Below are 26848 nucleotides of genomic sequence, written 5' to 3' on the forward strand. Positions count from 1 at the left end.
GTCTGGGCAAACCTTCTTTGCTCGACACTCAACATGCATGGATCAGGCTCCATTAGCAATAGTTGCTCATATATGTATGAACAAACAATATGCAATTGATTTATGCTGAATGATTATGTGAAATAAAGATAGGATATTTGTTGTTTGTTGGTAAAGAGATCATAGAAATAGAAATTATTCTTTTCGTGAGTGGCGAAGCAACAAGTGAAAGTATTTACTTTCAATGATTACGAGTTAATAAAATTAGATAGTCTATTGAAACTAACACATTTTCTTAGTATTTTATGCCAAGTTGACAAACTTACTGCTATAAAATCCATGTTTATCAGAAAATTCTGCGGGAATCTGAATTATATGACGCTACGTCATTTCACAATTTTGCATTTACTGTAGACGATTGGTAACAAAAAACAATGAAAAATTACAGTGAGAAATAATGATATTTTTCACTGTTTGAACAGTGAAATATACAGTTTTTGTCACACATATTTCACTGTAAATCATCAAAGAGCATAAATTGATATGCTGTTATTGTACAATTTGTTAACACATCTGGATGTGTTATTTAAAAAATAAGAACAACAATTTTCAATTTTCAAAGTCATATTTTATTGTTTTCCCTGGTTTATTTCATTTGGAAAGTTTTTGACATGTATGGAGACTTGTACATTAGGTTTAATTATTTGAAATTTTTTTTTTAAACAACAACATGCACTCTTCGAAGTAAGTTTTTTATTTTTGGTTGTAATAGATGACCATTTTTTTCATCAACAATCATTAATACAGTTTATTCCATTTTATGTGCATTTAATTGATTTAAAAAAGAAAGCAATTCAAATTTTAAACAATTCTATAAGCATGCTTTTAACCATTATTTTCTATAATTCATGATGAAAATTACTGGAAAACCGATAATTTCATAGGATGGAAATTTTTTTTTTTCATAATACATAAAATAACACAGAAACAGAAAAATTAATTAACAGTCTTGCAATGTTAACAATGATGTACAATTCATTGTGTTTTTAAATAATGAAATTTTTGTATGAAAATTGACATTTGTCTCACTCAGGTTTGATAAAGACTTCAAATTTAATAATGTAAAAAAATTACTGTTAATGCACTGCGAAATTTGACCTATAATTAGTAAATTCACCAAAAAGATATTTTAAGCAGATTAGTATGTAAATGTGACAAACATATTGTTAGGTAGACAAATCTGTTTAAAATAATAAAAATACATAGATTATATATGACATTATCAACATGTACAGTCGTTTACAGTCATTACAATAAAATATTAAAATCTATTTCAGGAACTTGACGGTAGAATGTATATTAAAAAAATCACACATGTGATTGTTTATAATAAATTTATATATAGCACATACACATTAATTATAGAAAAACCAACAAGATAAAATAAATAGATTGAAATATATAACAATATTGATTGGAAGTTCACATATAACTTTGTTTTTAAAAACTCCAAAGATACATTATATACAATGGCTTCAAACTAGAATTGTACACAGAATTGTGGGTACAAAATCTCTGTTATTTAATAATATTGATTAGAAATTTACACATAACTTTGTTTTTTAAAACTCCAGAGATACATATATACAATTTCTTCAAACTAGAATTGTACACAGAATCTTTGGTACAAAATCTCTGTTATATATGAAATGAAAAGTTTAAATGACAATCTATCATGTTATTTTTGTAAAAAACATGAGGAAACCTTAACTCATCTCTTCAATCCATTTTCAACTATATAAAACATTCAATGATTCTGAACAACATCAATTTGCCCAACAGTTCTTGCCAACATGTGCTCGTTGGATTTTTTTTATGAAGAATTGACCCCATCATTATTTTATTTTATTCTTGAAATAAAATTGTATGTTTTTATTTGTAAAAAAAATAGTAAAATCCCAACATGTCCAGGGCTAGGAAAGACTTTTCAACTAGCATGGGAAATTCAAAAGCACACCATTTCCCTAGACTCGGAATTTCCAAATTGGTCAGTTGTTGCATTATTTATGCTATGGACCCATAACGAAAAAATGTCCTTGTGTTAAATTGATGTGCACTGAAATGAATATTTGAACTATACACTGTGGTGTTGGTATCACATTTTCTTTTCAAATCTGTATTTACCATTTACACGAGAAAACAGTGATTGTATTACAAATTTCCATATTATGTTACTATAATTAAGATCCCTGTCTTATATAGAAAGTATAGTTACTACATGTTGTACTTGTATTTTCTGTGCTTTTACAAAGATTTACTAAGTACACATGCATACATTGTACACTTCTTATAAACTTGCATTCTGTTTATAAACTTGCAAACCATGTAGCTGTATACAAACACAACAGTTTCTGTATTCAATTACTACTTGTTTGTAAGGTATGAAGTAGGATCGACCACTCCTTCACAAAGTTTATCCTATTTCTACATAAAAACCGATAGAATAACTACTGATACTATAAACTTGAGCTCTAAACTATTGATATTTGTTGAGCATGTTTTTTTGCGATCTCTACTTTTAAAACACTGTATGATACAACATGATGTCATAACAAATGATGATGTTTAAAGTAAACAAATAGCTCATTGCAAATATTGGGAAAGCATTGCTATTGCTTTGATTTTAGGGCGATAAACGACCACAAATTAATCGGATAAATGTAATATTATTTGAGGGTCGGATAGAGATCAAGATTATAACGCTTGGCTTGAAGCTTGCACGATAAACTTGATCTCTATTGGACACTCACATAATATACCCTATTTATTAGGCTAGACAGACACCATAACCACTACACCACTGCCACCACATGCAGAGGTTGAAATGCACACACTTAATCACACTTCTATCATTACTTTTATTTCCTCTGCTCTTATGCTTTTGTTGGTGTGAAACAAATAAACTATTATCATAAATCCAAGTTTGACACAAAGTGTTTTCCTTAAAAGATTGAGGAATTTTTTTTGCTTTTGAATTTCATTAACCAGTTAAGGCATACAATTATTAACCTTGCATACCACGGTAATCAATTATCATTATGAAAACAGAAATCCATGTTTTCAGATGATACTCTTATTAGTTTAAGGCGAATGACCAATTGCCACAAAAAAATGTTTCTATGTTTTGCATTTTTTCACGCCACTTGTTTTCTATATACAGAAATCAAGTGTGGGTTATTCTGCAATAATTATGTATTTAATTGCTATTAACACATTATGTTTGTAAGGTGTGGAGTAGGAAGGCCTCGACATATGCATACTTATTGAGGATGTAAATAAAGTTTGTTTAAATAAAAATAAACATTTTAAGTAAAACAAACTTGCTGTTTGCCATTGCCTTAAAAAGAAAAAAAGAAAGTATATACTATTTTTTATTTGTTATGAAACGTAATTAAAAAACATTAAGAGCATATCAGCTTGTCAGTAGCATCAATAAACATGACGTCATTTAGTTTCTACGATGTTTGTTCTGAATTAAAGTTAAGTCATGAGCAAAATATTTATGAATGAAAACAACTTCATATGTTAGTACAATTCAATGACGTCACTAAAAAGGGAACTTTGTACTTAGAAGGGCGAAGTATTGAAAACTATAGTTTATGTTCAAAAGCTTGAACCAATCAATCTGAATCATGTTAGAATCTAATTAATATTTTTCTATGAGTGTTTGTTGTTGAATAACCCACAGTAAGGAGTATAGATGCATGTTATCAAATCGCTCGTGCTGTGGGTTATTCGACAAGAAATCATCATAGAAAATTGTATTTCTTAATAAGAAGTGTGATTAAGTGTTTGTAGATGCTCTAGTCAAAATAAACATCTACCTGATCCTTAATGTGTTTGGGCAAGTGCCCAGAAGGGGTAAGACTGAACCCTCTGCACCAGATGACATTGGTGTTCACAGTTTCAACAAAGGGTTCAGTCTTACCACCTTTGCAGCCTTTCATTCTCCTACTTGCAGGAGTCCAGGCTGTTGTTTTTGCCCCCTTGTACCAGTGAATTTCAACCTCTGCAGGCGATACAATATTAATGACTTTGGCAAGCTGGGGCCACTCATCTGCATATTTCGCCCAGTCAAGTAAAACAAAGAAGCCTTCTTTGATCGTTTCTTTCGCTGGAGCAGCAGAGGCAGCAGCAGCCTTCTTGTTGCCTATTATTACAGGAGGGATGGGATCGTCTATTTTTGCGATTCCCAGCAAGTCTGATAAGTCATCTGAGGCTGCTGTGTCCTCTTGCCTCCTTTTCTGCATAAGCAGATCAAGGATGTGCACTGGCTCATCCATCCAACTGTCCTCTGAAGGAAGAACATGCATAAATACTTAATTTGCAATGATGAGTGATCAACGTGGTGTTAATTAACCAGTAGCTTTATGCAATCATGAACTGGTATGTCAATTTTCGTAGATTCAGCATCTTAGTAATATATACCTCAGGCTCAATTGTGCAATTAGCCAGATTTGTTTTCCTGCTCCTAGAATGTAGTTTTTTTAAATATGAAAGAATGTTTTATATTTTTTTGTGCAAAAATGACTTGAAAATATTAGGATAGCTAGAATAAGTATAGGTCAGAATATTTGTTGGATACTAGTGATAATAGAAAACATCCATTTTCTGTGATCACTCAATTTAGATTGATTTTCTTCTGTATCCAACAAATTTTCTTTTTATTTTATTTTATGCTTTTTTTACCGTTTTTTTACATAAAATAGTTTACCTGGAGAATTTCAGAGGAATAATGACCTCATTTCCTTAAAATATGACTTAATTTTACAGTATAACAGTGATACATAATCAATATATTTCACTGCTTTTTTTCACTGTTTTAAACAGTTAAATATCAATTCTGTTTTACTGATATTTATACTCTATAAACCTCTGCAAAGCATAAAATAAATAGAGGATTTGTTGGATTTGAGTGATCATAGAAAGTAATTTTTCACGAGTAGCGCAGCCATGAGTAAAAATCTATGTTTTCTATGATCATGTGTGAATTAATATACATGAAGATATTACACCGAATCCAACAAATTTTCTTTTTATTTAAAGCTTTTCCCCATTTTTTTAACTTTTAAAATAGTTTTAACTTATATTTCCCTATGATCCACCAGAAAGCATAAAAAATATGTGATACTCATATAACATTCTGTACCTCTCTGTCTTAATATTTGTGTTGTTGGAAATAGAGCTTGTATGTTTTTTAAACTAAAAATGTCTACAAAATAATTACCTATTTCCTTAAGTTCATTGAAATATTTGTCCCAGTAGTTGGCCATGGCATTGTCCTTGTAGAAACTGCAATATATAAACATAATTGGTCAATATGTTATATTTCGAGATTTTTAATACCATTATATCACCAAGAATGTGGTCGCTTTTACCAAAGACATGCACACACAATTTGGATGTTAATCAATGAACTCCAATGTGAAAATATACCATATAAATTAAATCTTAAGCTAGCATTTTCAAATATTTGGGGTCATATTGTTTTTGCCCTGTCTGTTTGTTTTTGTTTGTTTGCTTCAAAATCTAACATTGGCCATAACTTTTGTAATATTAAAGATAGCGAATTGATATTTGGCATGCAAGTGTACCTCATGAAGCTTCACAATTTGAGTGGTGAAAGTTAAAGGTCATCGTTCAAGGTCAAAGATATATGGGGGACATAGTGTTTCACAAACACATCTTGTTTACTAATACATATAAAAATAAAATTACCTCTAAGTGTGAGGCTAATTTGAATTAAAATGCATGAAATATATCAGTGCATACTTTTCGAAGTGTGTTAAGCCAATTAACGATATATGGCTGGGGTGAACATTTAATTGTTGAATTGATTTTAAAAATGGAAACATAAATAACCTTAGTGTTCAGTCTAGATGGCATCATCTCATAGCTTATGCTACTTACGAAGCAAACGTCTGCATATCATTGATGACCTTATCATCAATGCGTTCCAACGATGGGGCAATCTGTGAAACTGGTCCTGACGGGCAACTCTTCAACAAGAAGTTTCCTTCGCATACATTCCAAGTCTGCAATAGACATGTTTAAATATTTAATTCATTTTGAGGACTTCAGTACAAATACATATTTGTACAGTTTATAAATTAAATTTCCTGGTAAAATGTAATCCATAGAGCATTACCCAGTACAAAAGTTGACAATCACAATAGCTCTATTTGCAATTTATGTTAATATTTCAGAACACTTAGTAATTTTTGTTGCACAAAATCAAAGATTTTAATCACATCATCACTTATACATGTAAAAACCACCTTGCGTGAAACTTTCTGTCAAGTAATACATATTAGGGATATGTATTTTACTCATGCAACTTTTTAAAAATGTTATGATTTTTTAAGATTCATTTTATATTCAATTTTTATGTTTGTAAGTCATTTTATCTTCTGTAAATGTTATTTACAAAAAAAGGCAGTAGATGTTGTTGAAAAAAGAATATGATATCAATGTTGATTATTTATATTATTTTATTTTATACTTTCCGGTGGTTTATAGAGAAATATCAGTGAATTAAAACTGATAATTTCACTGTTTCAAACAATGAAAATTATCAGTGAAAATTATCGATAATTTTCACTGTTTATGTTAAATGACGTCATTTTTTGGACGAAATGACGTCATTTTCTCAACGTAATTCTTTAGTTAAACTCTTTAACAATGTATATAAACTGTGAAATAAAGCATAAAATAAAAAGAAAATTTGTTGGGTTCGGTGGATTATCGATTTTAATTCACTCGTGATCATATAAAATGTATATTTTCACTCGTGGCTGCGCCACTCGTGAAAGTATTATTTTCTATGATCACTCGTGAATTAAAATCGATTATCCACCGAATCCAACAAATATCCTCTATTTATTTTCTTTGAACTTTAGATAAAGTCACAAACTGAGTGTATTGCAAAGTCATGTTTATTAATCTTCATTAAATTTTGACATAAATATGAATAGTAATTGCTATATATGACACATTTTTTATGAAAGCCAATGTCATGTGAGGCTTTTGCAAAACAAAAGGAAATATTATTTCATAAATTTCTGCTTTCTTAAATTTTCTAATTGAGCTTAATCATTAAAGGGGTTTCTTAATTACATTAGTTGATTTTACCTTATCGGTGGACCACTTTTTTGTGTAAATCACAGCTTTGCCATTCTGATTTATTATTTTGAAAACATGTGGCCTGCTGTGGTTACAAATGGGATTCATGTCGAGGTACTCAGCAAAGTTGTATACCTCACTGAGCTTGATCCCTGGAATCATCCATTTTAATATCTTAAAATGAAAGCTTGGTATATGTTTTTTATGTTTCACTTTGAATAATTCTTGTGGCTCTCAGAAAGACAAATTTTAACCAGATAATGAACAAATAAAGATGTACTAATAAAAAGGTATTGGTCATTCTGAGTATGGTTCATTTAATACACTTGCATGTCAACTATCAAGTGGCTTCAAAGTACTAGTATTGCAAAAGTTATGGCCAATGTTTGAGTCTGAAGCATACAAACAAACCAACAAACAAACAGACAGGTCAAAAGAAAATATTTCCCCTAGCATAGACTAAGGAACAAAACAATGACATTAAATACCTGTATCTTTAGTCAACAAAACTTAATTATATACTTAATTACATATGCATCTATAGAAAGACTTACCTGTGGGTGCAGGTGTGTAACATTTTTCGAAGCCAATTATTAGTTCATCAAGTGTCCTCACCTCCTTTGTCCACAACCATGTAGAAAATCTGAAATTAAGAGAAATAATGATGTATTTGATAATCTCCTTTGAATGTGAGTGATAAATGTTATGTAAAAAAATATTTATCTTCATATGAATACTGCTACCATTGTAAAATTTTGCTGTAATATGGTTGAGTACCTGGAAAACATTTGATCAATGTCCTCATGTGTATGTCCCACCATGAGGAATGAAAGTTTGACTTTCTGAAAAACACCATATTCCACCAAGGCAGCCAGGAATCCCAGCATGTATCTGTTAAACAAAAGACCCTTATTAGTGAATTATTTAAAGCGGTCATTATTGGGCATGTGTATAACTATTGTTTCGATGTTCCATGTGACATCATAACAAGTAACCTGTTTAGTATGGTAATACGGAATCAGTAAACTAGCCAGTAGCATACATCTAAATTTATTTCTGTGCAGTTGTATTATAACTACTGATACAACTTGTATTCTTTTTTATCAGAGACAATAAGTAAGCATATAATAAAATTGTTTATTTCTATGTATAGATTCATGAACATATTGAGTATCTCATATTTTCTGATTGTAAACCTCTATCAAATACCTGTTTTTATTTTGGCCTGGACAGTTGTCTAGTTGCAGGTAGAGAACAGGAGGGAGACTGGTCATAAGCAGAAGGGTATGAACCAGAACTGAAATGCAAGAAAAATATCTTGAAATTCTTATCACATTTTCATTCAGATCATCATCATTGGAATGTCTTTTTTATACGTTTTTTTCACAAATTCAATCACAATTGGATAAATGTAGAACACTCATATGGCGATTGCAGCTATCTATATTTTTTTAATTATTTATGTTTTTGTTTTTTTACACATTGATTGGAAATCGGAGTAAAACACATTTTGTTCCAAAGGTGTATAAGAAACATGTGCCAGAGGGAGATTAGAACATAGATTTGCACTATGGGAAGTTTAAGTTACAAAATAACAGAATATGGACGAGGTTAAAATAACATTTAGAATTTTGATTACCACTGATAGCAAAGGAACTGCCATGAGCCCACTGGAAGGTGTCAAAAAATCCATAGGCACCATATCCATGGACAATGGCACCCATGAGATTAACTTTCACCTTCCAGAGGTTAGACAGTCCCTTTGCTTCCTTCAGGTAATGTGGAAGGCTTGTCTTCTCCTGGTCCATCCCATCCAGAATGATAGACAGGTATCTGGCAGGGCTAAACTTTGCCTTTTGCGCATGCTTATAGTACTTCTGGCGTTCCTGGCTAAAAGAACAAAATTAACATAATGTTTAATGTAGAATTGCAATGCTAGTCCAACATATATTTAAACTATCCTTTGTTATCAATTCTTCATGTCCATTTATTAAGACATACTTTATTATCATCCAATTATACATCTTAATGAACATTAAGTCTGTAAATATTTTTGTGAAAGCTGATTCATGTTAATTGAAACACTTAGCAAGAGATTTTTTTTTTTTTAAGAAACACAATGCCCCCTACTGCGCCTGCCACTTTGAAGCCATATATTTGACCTTTGACCTTAAAGGATGACCTAGACGTTTCACCACTCAAAATGTGCAGCTCCATAAGATACACATGCAGACCAAATATTAAGTTGCTATCTTCAATATTGCATAAGTTATGGCCAATGTTAACGTTTTGGAACGGACAGATGGACTGACGTACAGTTGAACTACTATAAGCCATCCTATCAGGGGCATAAGTTACAATTTCATCAATCTGTCATGTAATTCATTAGATGGTTAAATCAGAATGAAAGTATCAAAATGAATACAGAAAAAAACATATCATTACTTCTGCTGTTGTAAATGTAATTCTCTCAATTTGAATAGTTTTTTCTTATCCTCCCTGCATGTTGCCTTTTCAATTTCAGTCTTTATTTTTGTGCACACATCACATGCTGAAAATCTGGATCTCTGCAATAAATGTACAATTGTTTGAAAGAAAACCAACTTTCCAATTGCAAAACAGTGCACTGAATAAAAAAGAGATTGTAAAATTGCAAAAAATCAAAGTTAAATTAATATAACAGAAATCAAACTTAAGATGTATTTTTGTTTTTTTGATATTATATATAAAGAATTAAAACCTATATTCGAAAGGTCACCGTATTTATATTTAATTGAAAACAAAAAACATAGAAGGACTATTGCCAAAATGCATCTCTCATCCCATAATTTGTTTATTGAAACTGGCAGACATCATAATATTGTCAGAAACGAAAGAATATGCCCCATGTGAAGCTGTAATGATATTGAATATGAGGTACATTTCATACTTATACTGTCTGCAATACCTATAAGCAAGAATCAAATATATTCCAGAATTCTATTACAAGTGACCTAGTAATACTATGGTCAAATATATTAAACTACTAAATGATAGAAAGAAAACGACACTTAGAAAATTATCAACTTATTGTATAACGTGTTTCAAAAAAAAGAAATAATAATTTGTTTATTATCACATGATTTGTTAAGATTAACTATAGCCTACACTAACAATTGAGTGTACTTTGCTTGTAACATGTTGTCTGTAAGATTTTCATGTATTTGTATATGACGATAAGCTTGTTATGCTTAAGTCAAAATAAATATTATATTCTTATTTGATCTGATATTTGTTATTTGATATTTGAGTAATTGTTTAGACTACACACGACTACTTTAACTTTACCTTAGGAATGATGATGTGTGGCATGTACCTGGCCCACACCCGCATGAAGTGTGTATGGCTGATCGGATGTTCGCCATACACCTCTGCTTCCACACACATCATGTTGTACACATCTTTTTTTTTAAGCAGCAGGGAAGATGAAGTCTAAAACAAACAACTAGGAACGATACGATATGGTCATGCACAACATGAAACATATCAATAACAAAGAGAATTCAAACAAATATTTATATACATAATTGAGTAATATGTTACAGTAATAACAAGAAATATCTTTAAAAAAAGATATACGGCGGTGATTGTGGTTGGTGAAAGGTAAAGAGTTTAATGACTGAAATCAAAGATAGCATATGTCTTAAATGTTTGTACAGTTCTTAGCTGCATTCCACGCAGTACGGGATGTTACACGTAGTTTTTGCGTTTTATTTTACATTATTACATATTTCTGATCATATATCTATAGATACAAAAAAAGAAAAATGGAAGTGAAATTAAAACATTTTAGTCAACCGGCCACACGCGAAGTATATGAACTAAAATATACTAGTTCACAGACAGGAATATGTAATTAATTACTAAATATGAGAACATAGCCTTTAAATACAAACATTTTGGCGCTGGCAATCCTCTGAAAATAAAAGGTGCACGCACAAACTGTATTGATGTCAAGAGTTGAGTGTAAAACTGTTCTATCAATCAAGCCTTTTCATTAGAGATAGAATTGTTTCATGATGAACACACAGTAAAACAGTGTTACAAACACGCGGAAATGTTTCCAATGTTCTGGTGGTATACTCAAATCAGCAATTGGAATAAATGAAGTGTATTCATTCGTGGTAAGGTCAGGTAAGGTGAAAAGCTGGGTTATACAGCTACGCCGAAAAAAAACAATATCTTACTTGTTAGAATCTGGCATCTTGTCAGCATAACGACTGGCAAAGCTGCTCAGCCAAGACAATGCATACTGTGTTTCCACAGTCTTTGCTCCAAGCACCTTGCCAGGTCCCACCAAATATTTGGTGCCATCTGTGAAACACAATTATAATGAACATTTCTTATGAAAAAGTGTTTTCCATTTTTTTGGCTTGTATAAAAAGCAAACTTAAAAGAACCTGTATTTAGGACTTAAAATAAGCTGTATTAAAGTTTAAAAGATACTTAATTTTATTGTAAATAATCAACCATGAAATCAAACCTGTAAATTTTGTCCACAAGGCGTAGTAAGTACTAAGTGGAATCCCCAGACACTTCAACCAAGCACTTTTGCACACTTTCACGCCTTCAATTATGAAGACTGTCTTGTTTTCAGGTTTCCTAAAATTTCAATGTTAATGAGAATTCCTGTTAGGTGTAAACACATAGATACACAAGATTATATCAGGCACATCTTATTCCATTTAGGTGTGTAAATAGTCTTTTGAATAAGAAATATATTTGAATGATTTTATTTTCATGTTGCATAAACATGCATAAAATTAAATATGATAAAATATGTCCTTGAATGACAATAATTGGCATAACTATATAGTTTTTTAAAGTTACCACATAAGTTAATAGAAATATTACTCATTAATAAAATAATAAAAAGTAACAAGACAGTTGTCATAATGTGATTCATATGCAATATATTTTGTCATGTTATACTGTGTATTACAACACAGTTGAGGATTTTCATATTACTGTGTGTGAGTAGAAATCCAATTGAGTATCCACTGTGAGCGCTCTAACAAGGACAGCTGTTGAACACTGTCTCTTGCCGTGCGCATCACTTCAATTGGCATTGCTGCCAAACACATTAGGCTACAACACAAGTAAGCCTGTAAAACCTGCAGTGGCAGCAGGTCTTTCTTCACTGTAATGAATGAAGGATGGACATGTCCAAAATGTTACAATTCAAATTTTAAACAAGGCTATTGTCAAGCAATATGGTCCCCTACCGACTCCACCATTGTCAGAAATTCCATCATTTTCAGAATAATTTTTTTTGTTTCCATAGCAAACACAAATTTTGACGTAGGAACAAAATGAATTGACGTGCAAAATTTCCATATAGCAGGCCGTCAACTGATTCCTATATTCCTATATTTTCCTATATTTTGGAGAATGTTCACACATTTTTCAAAACCTATATTTTCCTATATTTTTTACTTTTTTTCCTCTATTTTTCTATATTTTTTACTTTTCCACTATTTTGTTTTGAAAATTTCCTCTCTTTCTTTAAAAGAAGTAATACTGCCTTAAGATATTTTAATTTACAGTGTGAAAAAGCTGTCCCTCCTCTTCCAAGGCATCACCATCTTGCAGGAGTGCTGTTGTACACTATTGTGATATCTATATGGACACCTTTGATGAAATTCAGGTGCCCACATTGATGACCACAGTGTGTTGCTGCATCAGCATATCTGCCTTGGTGGGAAGATGAGGGACTGTTTTGTTAAGTAAAACATGAATTTAATGATTATTGACGGAAAACAACTAAGTAAGAAGTTCTCTAAATATCTCTAGAACATTACTTTTTGCCATAAAATTGCTATATTTTAACCCTAAACAAACCCAAACCTCCTTTATTTTGATGTAAAAATTCCTATATTTTTTTCCAATATTTTCGCTTAAGTCAGTTGACGGCCTGATATTGCCATCTATCCATGTTGCAAGTTTCATGAAAAAATATTAAGAACTTTAAAAGTTATCGCAGGATCCAGAAAAGTGTGAAGGACTGACGGACAGACAGACTGACAAGACTGACAGACGCAAACCATAAGTCCCCTCCGGTGAAACCGGTAGGGGACAATTTGCTTATTTCAATAAAAAAAAAAACATTTTATTTAATTTGTAACTTTTTTGTGGTCTGAAACATTGATATAAATAATTCATAACACTATAAGACATAAATGGATAATAATGAAATTACTAATATTTTTTTTATAATTCACCCTTTTTGGTCTCCCGTTCTTGCCGCTCATGTTTTCGGTAACCCACCGGTCTGCCCCTCTTTTCTGAAAGAAAACCCCAACAATTTCAGACATTGTATGAACACGATTGAATTAAAATCGAAATTCCATTGAATCCAACACATTGTACTACTTCAATACAATAATATTTATTTAGCTTACTAAGATGTCATGTAATTAGCAATGGTTGTCTTGCAATTCATAATAAATGATTAATAGAAACATATGGCCTGGAAACTGTTAACTGCATAAGCATTGCATGTTGTGTTAAGGATTAAATGAATATTATATATATATATATATATATATATATATATATATATATTTATATATATATATATATATATATATATATATATATATATATTTATATATATATATATATATATATATTTATATATATATATATATATATATATATATATAATTATATATATATATATATATATATATTTATATTATATTACGCTTTCCGGTGGTTGATAGAGAGAAATCTCAGTCAGTGAAATTAAACTGTTATTTAATAGTTTTAAACAGTGAAAAACAACAGTGAATAATATTGATAATTTTCACTGTTTTACTGTGAAATGACGTCGTTTTTCAATGAAATGACGTCATGAATCCAGCGAAATGATTACCGGGTAGTTAAACTCTCTTACAATGTAAAAAAAAAAAACAGTGACAAAAGGATAAATTAAAAAGAAAATTTGTTGGATTCGATGGAATATCGATTTTAAATCACTTGTGATTATAAAAATACATATTTTCACGAGTGGCTGCGCGAAAATATTATTTTATATAATCAATCGTGACATAAAATCGATATTCCTTCAAATCCAACAAATATTCTCTCTCTGTCTCTCTCTGTGTGTCTCTCCTCTCTCTCTTCCTCATTATTTTTTGTTAAAAAGTCTTGTACTATTCAAATTTTTAGTGCAATAAACAGTACATTTCAACGTTACTTCAAGCTATCTGTTTCCGAATTGATGTGATGTAAATAAAGTTAAATGTAATTGTCTAGCACCATTCATGTTTACAGATGAATAAATGATAAATACGGTATGTAAAGAGTTAATAATACTGAGAACTCATTGTACCTGATTTCGCCTCTGACCTAGTGAGAAGTTCCTGATAATCCTCTTCATCAGAGTTACTGAGATCTGTGTACAAAAGAATCACCATATAGCATAGAAGTAATGAAATCATTAACTAATTTACAATGATAAAGCTTTGACAATTTTTCGAAATCCAAAAATTTAGTGTGTTGATAAAGCACATTATCAGAAAAGCTATCTACAATCGGCAATACATGGAATATGAACAAATTGTAACTGTGACCTTAATTAGTAAAGATATAAGGCAATGCACAAGTCTTTAATGACGTTTTCTTTTATTTACAGACTTCCATTACCATCATTTTCAAGTTGTGTTTCATCTTCAAGTTGTGTTTCATCTTCAAGTTGTGTTTCATCTTCAAGCAATGAAACTCGATCAAAATCGTCATCTGAAACCAAAGTAAATTATTCAACATTTTACCGCAATCAATGCTTATTTGTACTAAAATCTAGTTCAAAGCTCAAAAGTTGGATGAACTTTGACAATTAAAAGCGTACTTTTTTTTACAAATACTCTATTCTATAATCAAAATGCATATATAGCACTAGAATAAATCACAAAATCGTCTTGTATATCAACAGCATATATACAACCCTTTAACATATCACTGTGACGAAACCTCAATCATTCAGCCATAGTGTATAATCAGTTTTCAGTGTATGCATATTAAAACAAGATAATGCCAAACAATATTGTCTCCTCCGTTGTCAGTGTTTTTATGTCCCCACCAATACAGTGGGTGACATATTGTTTTTGCCCTGCCTGTTTGTCCGACAAACACATTTCTAGTTGTGTTTTTTTTAAATATTTGTTGCCATAGACATATGAACATAATGAAATGACATGCATAATCTACATATTGCAAGCTCTCCATGTTTCAAGTTTCATGGAAAAATATGAAGAACTTTTAAAGTTATCGCAGGATCCAGAAAAATGTGACTGACTGACAGAGAGACAGACAAACATACAGACAGACAGACCATAAGCGCAAACCATAAGTCACCTCTGGCTTCACCAGTAAGGGACAATAAATATAATTTTACCTACCATCAGAGTGTAGGTAAACTGTTTCTCGGTATGTGGCATATTCCGTCTCCATCTTCAAAAACCCAGACTACAGTTAATAGCTGAAGCAGGAATAAGATATATGAATTGGTAATGATTTGTGTACATGTTGATGCCGATTTGTTAGCGATTTGGTAACAATTTAATAGACCCGATTTAATACCGATTCATTATTTAGTTGATTTTATCCCGATTTATTTGCACGATTTGTTTACGATTGATTGACGATTCATTAGTTAGCTCATTTGCTTGGGATTTCCATCGGTACCAAATCGTGAAAAAATCACGTCACTCGTCAACTGGTCTATTTACGATTTTTTCGACCGATTCATTCACATCTTTTTTTGCTTGGGTGCAGTTAAATAATATACTCCTATTTCGAATAATTTAATGCTAATTCTGAACCTTAGTAAGGGAAGTTGTGTTTAAGAAGTATGTAAACACGGCCGTACGCTATTGTTTTGATACCTTGACTTCTCGTAATTATCAAAATAACAACCAATCGGCTTAACGGTTACCTATCATTGTTCAATGGAATGCTCCGAACGCTGGATTTGGGCAAGTTCATTTCTTAAATAGACAAAAATGTTTAGATAAAAACCACAAGACAAATAACATTCTAAAATATCAATATTTGATTGAAAAAGTGCATTAGAGATTACATATGTTATGTACCCTCACAAAAGCATATTCATAAAAAAAGAATCGATAACACTTTCACATGTATGGTACGTGTAAACACCTACATGACATCATGAACCAATGACGTAAGACCGTGTGCATAATTTTATCATACTTAATTAATTGTTTGTTTAAACAATAATGGCGCGATAAAAATGTATTATGTATTCAAATGTAACAGGTTTTTTCACGGTTGATCTGGATTGCCTTACGGCTCCAAGTGAAGAATTGGTGGTGCGATGCACAGACACTACATGGGTGCAGCAAATCAAAGAGAGCATGAGATCTCAACCATCACGGCCAGTCACAAGAATTCCGGTTCTGTGTGAAAGAGAGGTAAAAATATAATATCAGTTTCACATTACAATTAACGTGTGCCAATACTTAAATAATACATTTTAAACTTTTTACAAATCCAAAAAAAATGTTGTTTTTTTTTAAGTTTTCATTTTTAGCTCCACTGGCCAAAGGCCAGCGGGGCTTATGTCATGGTCCTGTGTCCGTCGTGTGTGCGTGTGTGCGTCCATCCGTGCGTTAACTTTTTCTTTAAAGCCACACACCTTAAAGGGATCTTTTCACGCTTTGGTAAATTGACAAAATTGAAAAAAGTTGTTTCAGATTCGTAAGTTTTCGTTTTAGTTATGATATTTGTGAGGAAACAGTAATACTGAACATTAACCATGCTCTAATATAGCCATTATATGCATCTTTTGACGATTTTAAAACCTAAAAATTATAAAGCGTTGCAACGCGAAACGATTGAATAATTTGGAGAGTTCTGTTTTTGTCGTTAAATTTTGTGAAACTACGAAGATTGCTTATATAAGGTATAAAATACATCAAGAATGTGTACTCGGCGGAATAGCTCAGTAGGCTAAAGCGTTTTTACTTCAGGACTCTGGCAGGACTCCAGGGGTCACTGGTTCGAAACCTGCTCCGGGCAATGTTATTTTCCTTTTTTTATTTTTTTTCTTGATTTTTTACTGGAGCTTTTATGATCCAATGTTTACATTTATCAATATAAAGCATTTAATGAATAAGTTAAAAAAAGGCCAAAATCTGTGAAAAGGCCCCTTTAATATGAACTACATTTCATAGTAAATTTAAGTATAGATAAGAAACATATTTTATTTATGCCATTTAGAATATATCTGGTAGTTACAGGGTAGAAATCCATCTTGTTGCGCTTTAAAACTTAAAAAATAATCGCGTGTGTCGAAATGGACGTATACGTTTAGAAATCCTACTTTCGGTTTGAAAAGCGGTACCGTTTGAAAAATAATAAATTACTTGCTAACTAGGCTATATATTTAATTTTATCTATGCCAATTAGAATATATCTGGTGGTTACAAGGTAGAAATCCGTCTATTTTGCGCTTTAAAACTGAAATAATTATCGCGTTTGTCGAAATTACGTTTACATATAGAAATCCTACTTTCGGTTTTAAAATTAAAACAAAACAAAATAATAAATTATTTGCTTACTAGGCTTTAGATATAATGACAATTTTGCACACTTTCAAATTGCATCAATATGTATTAATTAACATATATTTCATTTCAAGGTGTGTGGCTTTAAACATCAACTTCTCCTAAACTACTCGTCCAAATCTGATGAAATTTTCAGGAATGTTCCTGTGGTGAACCTTTTTCAAATTTGTTCAAATTATGCCCCTGAAAATATGCTTATATAAGGCCTATTTTGTGCAAACTTTATTAATCTTCTTGTCCATAACCATTAGGCCTAGGGCTACCAAATTTGGTATGTATTGACATCTTATAGTCCTCTACCAAGTTTGTTAATATTATGCCCATGGGGTCTAATTTGAACCTGCCCCAGGGGGTCAAAAAATGAAAATGAGCTTATATAAGGCCTATTTTGTGCAAACTTTAAAAATCTTCTTGTCCGTAACCATTGGGTCTAGGGCTACCAAATTTTGTATGTAGTGACATCTTATAGTCCTCTACCAAGTTTGTTCAAATTATGCCCCTGGGGTTAAATTTTACCATGCCCCGGGGGTCAAAACATTGAAAATTTGCTTATATAAGGCCTATTTTGTGTAAACTTTAAAAATATTCTTGTCCATAACCATTGAGCCAAGGGCTACCAAATTTGGTATGCAATGACATCTTATAGTCCTCTACCAAGTTTGTTCAAATTATGCCCCTGGGGTCAAATTTGACCCTGCCCTGGGAGGTCAAAAAATCGAAAATTTGCTAATGTAATGCCTATTTTGTGCAAACTTTAAATATCTTCTTGTCCATAACTGTATGGCATAGGGCTACCAAATTTGGTATGTAATGACATCTTATAGTCCTCTACTAAGTTTTTTCAAATTAAGCCCCTGGGATTAAATTTGAACGTTCCCCAGGGGTCACAAAATTGAACATATGCTTATATTGGGCCCATTTTCTGCAAACTATAAAAATCTTGTCCATAACCATTGGGCCTATTTCTACCAAATTTGGTAGGTAGTGACATCTAATAGTTCTCTACTTAGTTTGTTCAAATTATGCCCCTAGGAACAAATTTGACCTTGCCCCAGGGGTCACAAAAAAGAACATATGCTTAAATAAGGCCTATTTTGTACAAACTTTAAAAAACCTTCTTGTTCTTAATTATAGAGCCTAGGGCTACTAAATTTGGTATGAAGTGAATAGTCCTCTACCAAATTTGTTCAGATTATTCCCCTTGGGTTCAAATTTGACCCGGCCCCGGAGGTCACAAAACTGAACATATGACGTTTACCAGTGGAGATTACTGCGCCCGTTTGGCTGTGACCAACAACAACAACAACATCTTGTAAACATGAGATAAAACCCTGTCATTTAGTGCCATTTTAGGTCAGATGGTGACTGCTTACACAGGCATTGAAGTAAGAACATGTGTTATGTATGTTTTTCTTACAAACTGAAAAAAGTCGGGTTTTATTTAAATATGTCGAAAGTGACCATATATCCGGATGAAAATATTTTGGATGACATGTTAATTTCCATAGTAACTTTTTCCATATATAAAAATGCTCACCCTTCCAACTTTAAGCGCCCAGTGGGACGAGGGATAGAAAGAGAAAGTCACATGCTTGAGTACATTTCAACCCATGCGCATTACACGTTTTTTTTGCAAAGAAAAAACAGTGAAGCGATACAGGGCCATCATGGCCCTCTTGTTACTGTTATACCATAATGATTAAACACTTCTGAAATTCCCTGCTACAATTATCAATACATGTACATTTAGATTCCCCCAGTGGATTTTTGCATTAACACCATGCAACCACTTCTGACACTGGGGGGAAACCATATGGTGACAGCCATGAAGGACCTGCTAATAGAAGAAGCTGGCAATCCTGATTATGAATGTTTGAGGCAAGTTTAACAAGAAAAATCAAGCATAATATTGTGTTGTCTGACTTTTGTTTGTTTCTGACAAACAAATTTCTTGTTAAGTTTTTGAAACAGGGTCTTTTTTCATTGTGCAGACATATGAAAAGAAACATTGTGGTGCATTCTTAATCATATTAGAGATCATTGCTTTCAACTTGGGAGATGCTCAATATGTCTAAGTAAAAAAAACAAAAAACATTTTTTTTTTTAATTTGGTAATTCCGCTATCAATTTTGGGAAAAAATGACCTTACTTTCAATGGGAAAATGGCCATATTTCGGGCCCTGTTATAAAGCCCTTATCAGTATACTATATTTCATAAAAACATGTAACTTTACTCAAATTAAAATAATTAAACACATTTTTTATTCTTTTCAATAAAAGAGCGGAAAATACAAGTGAAAGATTAACTAATATTTTTTACTAGTGAATATATAAGGTTGACATTTAAATCCAGCTTTTAAATGATGCAGGGATTTTCTTAGCCACTGTGGAACAACGAGCCTGCTCAAATTTGTGATTTTTTAAAGGACAAAATGCATTAAATTGTGAATTTTTACCAACTGCTAAGTGTGACATTTTAAACATTTGCATTTATAAAGAACGTATGTGTAAGAGACTTCATTCCTTCCTTTGGCCCATTCACCTTTTAATATTAACCACCACAGAGCATATTTTTCCGCTCTTCAACCTCCAAAAATATTATTATTTTACACTTTCAAGGAGGTTCGTTTTACGGCCTTACATAAAAAGCAGGTAAAATCCCTGCCTCAAAATACAAAACCTGGTGACGTTCTAAATTTTGACCCTCATTATTTGTTTGATATTTCTTCAAAAGGCATGAAGGAATAAAAAGAAAATTTGTTTGATTCAGTGTAAGATTGCATTTTATCCCATTTTATACTGGCATTGACTGTATAACACAGCATGGAATAAACTAGGCTGTATACCACCTTGATACACAAAAAAAGGCTTATGCTCCCTGTGTTCTAAGCCTCGCGACATAAACTTCTCTCTATATTCAACGCTAACCTAGTATTCTATATATATTTCATTCTTGGTATCAGAAACTAGATACAGAAACTTATATAAAACAATTGTTTGTATGAAACATGTAAATTAACACAAATTAAGATGAAAATCATGATTATAAAAATAATATAAAACCATAATTCTATACATGTACATGCAACTGTGAAATTACTAAGATTATACTGTTTTGATACAGGAAGGTGGATGTAGAAGTTTATGTTGGGCTTACGCCCAGAGAAGCCATGTTTGTTGCATCATGGCACAACATACAATGTTCACAGAAGCCAATGAACTTCCAGGTAAATAAAAAAATTACATAGTGATGAGTACAATTGTTCACAGGAAAGTCCGTGCGCTTTACATTTTCTTAGGTTGGCAAAATAAGAAAGATAAACAATATTAAAAAAATACCGGGCTTAAGTTAATGGAAGGTTTTTTTAGGAGCACTTCTAGCTTTGGTCTCAAAACTTCTAATATTCAACACTTAGATTTGGAAATCAGCCCAGTTTTAATTATATCAATTCATTCAGTGATTATAATTCATATCAACCAAATATAAGGCAACAAAAATACATATGCTAAACCATGACTGTACATAAAATAGCTTTTGTAAAGTAACACGAATTTATGTTAACTTCAGCTGAAAACATTAAATAATTAATGAACTTTCATATCAAAGCAAACTTCCAAAATAAAAGACCATAAAGTTGAGAATCCCAGTATTCATAAATTAATGTAAGCCCTGTAAAAAAATAATATTAGTGATCAAGATGTAGTCGCAGTTAAAAGTGTAACCTTACAAGAAACACAAAAGTTCGCATATAGTAATGGTGTTTTTTCCATTAACTAGCAATTGTCTTTCTAGTCATTATATATATTTGATATCATTTTTAAAATTTTCTTTTAATCTTGAAATGAGTTTGAATTTTTCAATTTGTTATAGTATAAACAAATATGTATTCACAAAACTCATCTTTAAATGTCCTAAATAATATTCAATTCATTTTTTTCCATTAAAAAATTCAATTAAAAAGTAAAAAAGTAATAATAAAATGGAATTTCAGAAGGTTTAAAATACAATTAACAGTGTACTCTTTCCATCATAAATAGGGTTACATATAAAATATAATCCTGACCAGCATGCTTTCAGGACAAAGTACGCATGGCGCGGAAAATATATGAAAGTAGAAGTACGTGTAGCAGCAATTGGAAGGGGGAAGTAATGGTGGCCCTTGGTTCTTTGGACAAAAAGGCATGTATCTAAATGTAAATGTACCAGTAAGCTGAGAACTTAGTCATTTCATAAGTGTTGAATTTTCAATTATTAAAGTAAAAACAATCCTGAATCGTATATCTAAAACAGGTGTGGGTTGTACAAACAGCAAGTCAGTTACTGACTTACCATGAACAAAACATCAATTTAAAAAAATGATTCCATTATAATATATTAATGTTACAAGGAAATAATATTGGAAAAAAAACATTAAGATTTGTGCTGATTAATGCCAGTCATGTGTCTATAAACATAATCTTTTAAAACAAATAACAAATATAATGCTTTGTTACTTAAATAATTTAATAACAGGTTTACAAGCTTGCAGAGGGCCTGGGCCCAGTTCTCTCAGTAGCTGCCTACAGCCAAGAAAACTGGGCAGCAGTAGAACGCATTTTCGAGTCCCACTCGCAAGAGTCATTCCCTCAAAACGTAAGAATCTGTGCATCTTACATTTTCTGTTCCCTTAAATAACTGACATACATGTATGTTAGTATGATTTGGTCAGTTCAGAGTTGTATCCTTTAAGTGATGGTGAAGGATATCAGTGAATTAAATGTTCTTGTTTAATTTTTAGTTATTCAGACAGCTGCAGGGTGTCCAAGACAAATCCAGGACACCCTACTTAATAAAGGCAATTGGCACTTCAGGATTAAAAGTTGCCCGAGAAATTGCAGAAGATAAAAGAAAGTAAGGTTATGTCAACATTGAAGTCCATCAGTTTTTAAGTTTTATTAACCAAGCTGAAGTTTGGGCATATTGTTATGGCCTTGGAAATCTTTATGTCATCTGGAGCTGTTCATGTGTCAATATCAATCTTGAAATAAGGAGTTTTGCCCCATAACTTAGCAGTTGGTAATATTTTTGTCATAAACTTTACCACACTTGCAATTCATGTATGCACAGTTGATTCAAAGACTATTAAATACATAATGGTGAAAAACATGGTTTTACACTAAACACAAACTAAAACACACCTTTAATTAATTTCATTGTTTTCGATTTTAAATAGCCAGCAACTCAGATATATGTGTCAATACTTGAAATCCCATTTCAACCACCAATGTTTTTTTCATAAGAGACCACATGAAGCAATTAGCTGTGGCCACATTACAGATGGGGACTTGGGAAGACATTGAGGAGACATATACGTTGTCAGACAAGATGTTAGAGTTCACTGGTATGCTTATTTATTAAAGGTTATAATTTGGAGAAAAAATAGCCTATTAAAAATAATGGCTTATTTGCAATTATTAATCCTCTCATTACTACAATTGTATTCATTTTATAATGCTTGAAATATCATAAAATATATTTGTTACTTTCCTAAGAATTGAACAATTAGACCCTGAAAATCCTAGCCTGAAGTCCGCTTAAAAATATTTAACAGATCCATATTTCATACACAACTGTACGTTTCCTTGATCTTACAAATCATTACTTCAAAACTTGTTTTAATTATATGCTTTCAAATTTCCAAAAAACATACGCCATTTTTATGGCAAGTTAAAATTGCAAAGCCCCTTCATACATGACATAGCAATAGTACACATAGAGGATGAATGGACAATGATATTTTATTTATATTTTTCTGTATGTTATTTAATATATGCAATACAATTTCACCAAAAAAAACTAAACTGACATTTTCAAAAAAAGGTTTTATCATGAGTTAACAGAGCAATTGTTCTTATAGTTAAATATCACTTATATAATTTCAAATAAATCAACAATATTATAAAACATATTATACATCCAATAAATTCATCCAATCGGCATTCTTCATATGTTACCGTCCAATATATTCCGGTATTGGATCCAAAAAGTCTGTATTTTTTCCATATAGGACAGATGAGTACAAGTGCACTAAGCAATTGTTTTATAACGATAAAAGCCGTTACTGAGAAAAAGTATCCGAATGTACTATTATCGACTTGCACGGGCGCTTGTCTTGAAAATAGTATAGATGCAATTAAAGCATTTTTAAATCAAAATTAAAATGAAACAAAGAGCTGAAGAAAGAGATATATGATAAAAAGCTTATTTGACGTTTAAACTGTACAGTACGTGATATATTTGGACTCGCACACAGCCTTAAGGCTCATCCAATATGACGTCAGACTGTGTGCTTGTCAAATTATATATACGTATTGTGCAGTGAAACGTCTAATAACCTATAAAAAAGGGAAGTTTTAGATAACAAAGTAGATGTCTTATTTCTTGAATATCAATTACATTTTTATTATTACAGGTGACTTATCAACCCCTCAAGGACGTGAACGTTATTGTTACCACGTTGAGAAATTGTCCGTCAACGACAAAGATGCATGGACAGTTACAATAACTGTCAAAAAAAATGGAATTGACGTGCCATTGCAGCCACAAATTTTACAAAAGTTCACTGAAAAAATTATTAAAACAGTGCAAAAAAATGTCACTGATTTTGAAGAATAAATAGATAGACGAATTTTGTTGAATTCTGTGGAATATCAATTTTAAGTCACAAGTGATCATGTGGGTGATCCACTCTTGAAAATACATTCTTTCTATGATCACGAGTGATTTAAAAATGATATTCCACAGAATAAAACAAATTTTATTTTCACTTCATGTTTTTTTTCAACGTTTATTGACATCGTAAACTAGTTTTGCTAAAGAATTTTGCTGGAATAGTGACTGTTATTTTTCACTGTTTGAAACAATGACGGACGGACGGACGGACGACAGTGCCAAAACAATATCCCTCCGCCTCTGGCTGTGGATATACATGTATACTCATACCAAGTTTCAATGAAATCCGCCAAAGCACTTCCAAGATATGGCTCCGGACACAAAAGTGCCTATAGTAAAAAGCATTTTTTCAAGATACAAAGGGCCATAACTCTGTTTTTAACAGATGGTGTACAATGCCATTTGGTGTTCATCACCCTCTTATGCATATATATACTCATAACAAGTTTCAATGAAATCTGCCAAAGAACTTCCAAGATATGGCTCTGGACACAAAAGTGCCGGATGGACAGCCGGACAGTCGGACGGACGGAAAACGCCAAAACAATATCCCTCCGCCAGAAACGCCTCTGGCGGGAGATAAAAATTCTCATATAAACTACGGTAATCTGGTGATAATTGTTAGTGACATACGGGACATAATTGTAACACTCTCATGTAGAGCTAAAATAGTAGAATTTGATTTCCGCATAAAGAGAGTGAATTATGTAAAGACTTTTAACTGAGATTATGTTCCGGTACTTTAATTTTTTTTTTTTTTTTCAGATTTTATTCAATTGATATAAGGGTTCGTTTAGAGTCATACAAGCAACTAGCTGTATTGTACATGTTAATACAATTTATTTTCAACCCTCAAACACCTTCTATGGGATGTGATATTTATATATCATTTGAATGCTTGCTTTATTTATATTAATTTAAAATGTTCATGAAAAAAATGTCAAACAAATATAATGTGCATTTTCTTAACTAGGGGGGGGGGGGACAATTTTAGTATGAATAAGGCCAATTTTTTTTTACCTAAAACCAAAACCGGCCTTGGTTTTATTCATATGCAAAGATAACTTGCATGATAAATAGAAAATATTATACGAGTGTCTGATTGACATCAATATCATCATGCGAGCTTCAAGTCGAGCATGGTAATCTTGATTTCTATCCAACACTCGCATAATATTATATTTATCCAATTAATTTGTGGTCGTTTTTCGCTTTCGCTAAAAAATCAAAGCAATAGCGTTGGTTTCCCAATATTTGCAATGAATTGTTTGTTTAATTCAAACATTATCATTTGTTATGAAATAACATTGAATCATACAGTGTTATAAAATTAGAGGATCACAAAAAAAATGCTCTAAAATTAACAATAGTATAGAGCTAACGTTTATAGTATCAGTTGTAATTCTATCTGTTATCATGTAACAATAGGATAAACTATAATTTCTTCTGTTTAAGGCAATGGCAAACTGAAATTGTGTTGTTGTTTTACTTAAAATGTGTCATTTTTATGTCCCCCACCACTACAGTGGGGGACATATTGTTTTTGCCCTGTCTGTTGGTTTCTTTGTGTGTTTGTTTGTGTTTGTGTCAAACTTTGACATTTGCCATAACTTTTGCAATATTGAAGATAGCAACTTGACATCTGGCATGCATGTATATCTCATGGAGCTGCACAATTTGAGCGGTGAAAGGTCAATGTTAAGGTCATTCTTCAAGGTCAAAGGTCAAATAAATAGCTTCAAAGTGGCGCAGTAGGGGACATAGTGTTTCTGACAAACACATTTTTTGTTTTAATATGCATTTACTGTTAAGTTCCTGAACTACATTTTGATATTGTATTCGAATGACTGAAAATGATTGAACATGTTGATTATGTCATACATAATCTATGTATTTTTATTATTTAAAAAAATTGTGTCTACCTTCCAATAGTGATGTCAAATTAAAAAATAATCTGCATAAAAATCTTTTTTGGTGAATTTAATTATTACAGGTCAAGCTATTTAAGAGCATAAACATTAATTTTTTAATTAATTATTAAATTTAAATCGATACCATACTATAAATTTTCAGTAAAAAAGAACACTATGAAACACATTATGTATTGATCCTCATTGTTAATATTGCAAGATTGCTAATTTATTTGTCTTTTTATGTGTGATTTGAAGCATTATTTGCATAACTAATGACCATTTTTCAAAGAACAAACATATTTACAATAAAATGAATCTAGCGTTTTTACTATTTAAACCAGCCAGAAATAAGGTGACCTTTTATAAACATTATTGGCATTAAAACCTTAATTTTGTAAACTGCATGTTGTTATTTATAACCATAATTATAT

At 31.6% G+C, this 26848-nt stretch overlaps 2 protein-coding genes and 1 long non-coding RNA gene across 5 annotated transcripts; 2 read left to right on the top strand and 1 right to left on the bottom strand.

Moving 5' to 3' along the window:
• Window positions 1–1382: 1382 nt before the first annotated feature.
• Window positions 1383–15695, bottom strand: LOC127835105 (uncharacterized). 3 transcript variants are annotated; one of them, XM_052361412.1, is made up of 15 exons: window positions 15603–15695; window positions 13422–13484; window positions 12169–12340; window positions 11684–11802; window positions 11388–11514; window positions 10489–10632; window positions 9607–9728; window positions 8801–9051; window positions 8371–8458; window positions 7939–8052; window positions 7716–7804; window positions 7171–7313; window positions 5950–6074; window positions 5267–5331; window positions 1383–4333 (listed from the first exon to the last, which is right to left on the bottom strand). In XM_052361412.1, exons 6-15 carry the CDS (start codon window positions 10588–10590, stop codon window positions 3843–3845), a joined length of 1590 nt encoding a protein of 529 aa, XP_052217372.1. In that variant the 5' UTR covers window positions 10591–10632; window positions 11388–11514; window positions 11684–11802; window positions 12169–12340; window positions 13422–13484; window positions 15603–15695; the 3' UTR covers window positions 1383–3842. The 3 variants fall into 3 exon arrangements, with proteins under 3 accessions (XP_052217372.1, XP_052217374.1, XP_052217373.1); XM_052361414.1 differs by lacking the exon at window positions 15603–15695 and adding an exon at window positions 14537–14579; XM_052361413.1 differs by lacking the exon at window positions 15603–15695 and having other exon boundaries at window positions 13422–13550.
• Window positions 15696–16476: 781 nt separating this feature from the next.
• LOC127835112 (uncharacterized) lies at window positions 16477–22222 on the top strand. The gene is made up of 4 exons (XM_052361428.1): window positions 16477–16637; window positions 19543–19674; window positions 20921–21019; window positions 21871–22222. The coding sequence occupies exons 1-4, from the start codon at window positions 16581–16583 to the stop codon at window positions 21982–21984; spliced, it is 402 nt and encodes a 133-aa protein (XP_052217388.1). The 5' UTR covers window positions 16477–16580; the 3' UTR covers window positions 21985–22222.
• Window positions 22223–22320: 98 nt separating this feature from the next.
• Window positions 22321–26787, top strand: LOC127835123 (uncharacterized). The gene is made up of 4 exons (XR_008028364.1): window positions 22321–22425; window positions 22571–22683; window positions 23073–23173; window positions 24245–26787. It is a non-coding gene; the product is annotated as an uncharacterized LOC127835123 (long non-coding RNA).
• Window positions 26788–26848: the final 61 nt, after the last annotated feature.

This window comes from Dreissena polymorpha, chromosome 6 (assembly GCF_020536995.1).
Source record: "Dreissena polymorpha isolate Duluth1 chromosome 6, UMN_Dpol_1.0, whole genome shotgun sequence".
NCBI classification, from domain to species: Eukaryota; Metazoa; Mollusca; class Bivalvia; order Myida; family Dreissenidae; genus Dreissena; species Dreissena polymorpha.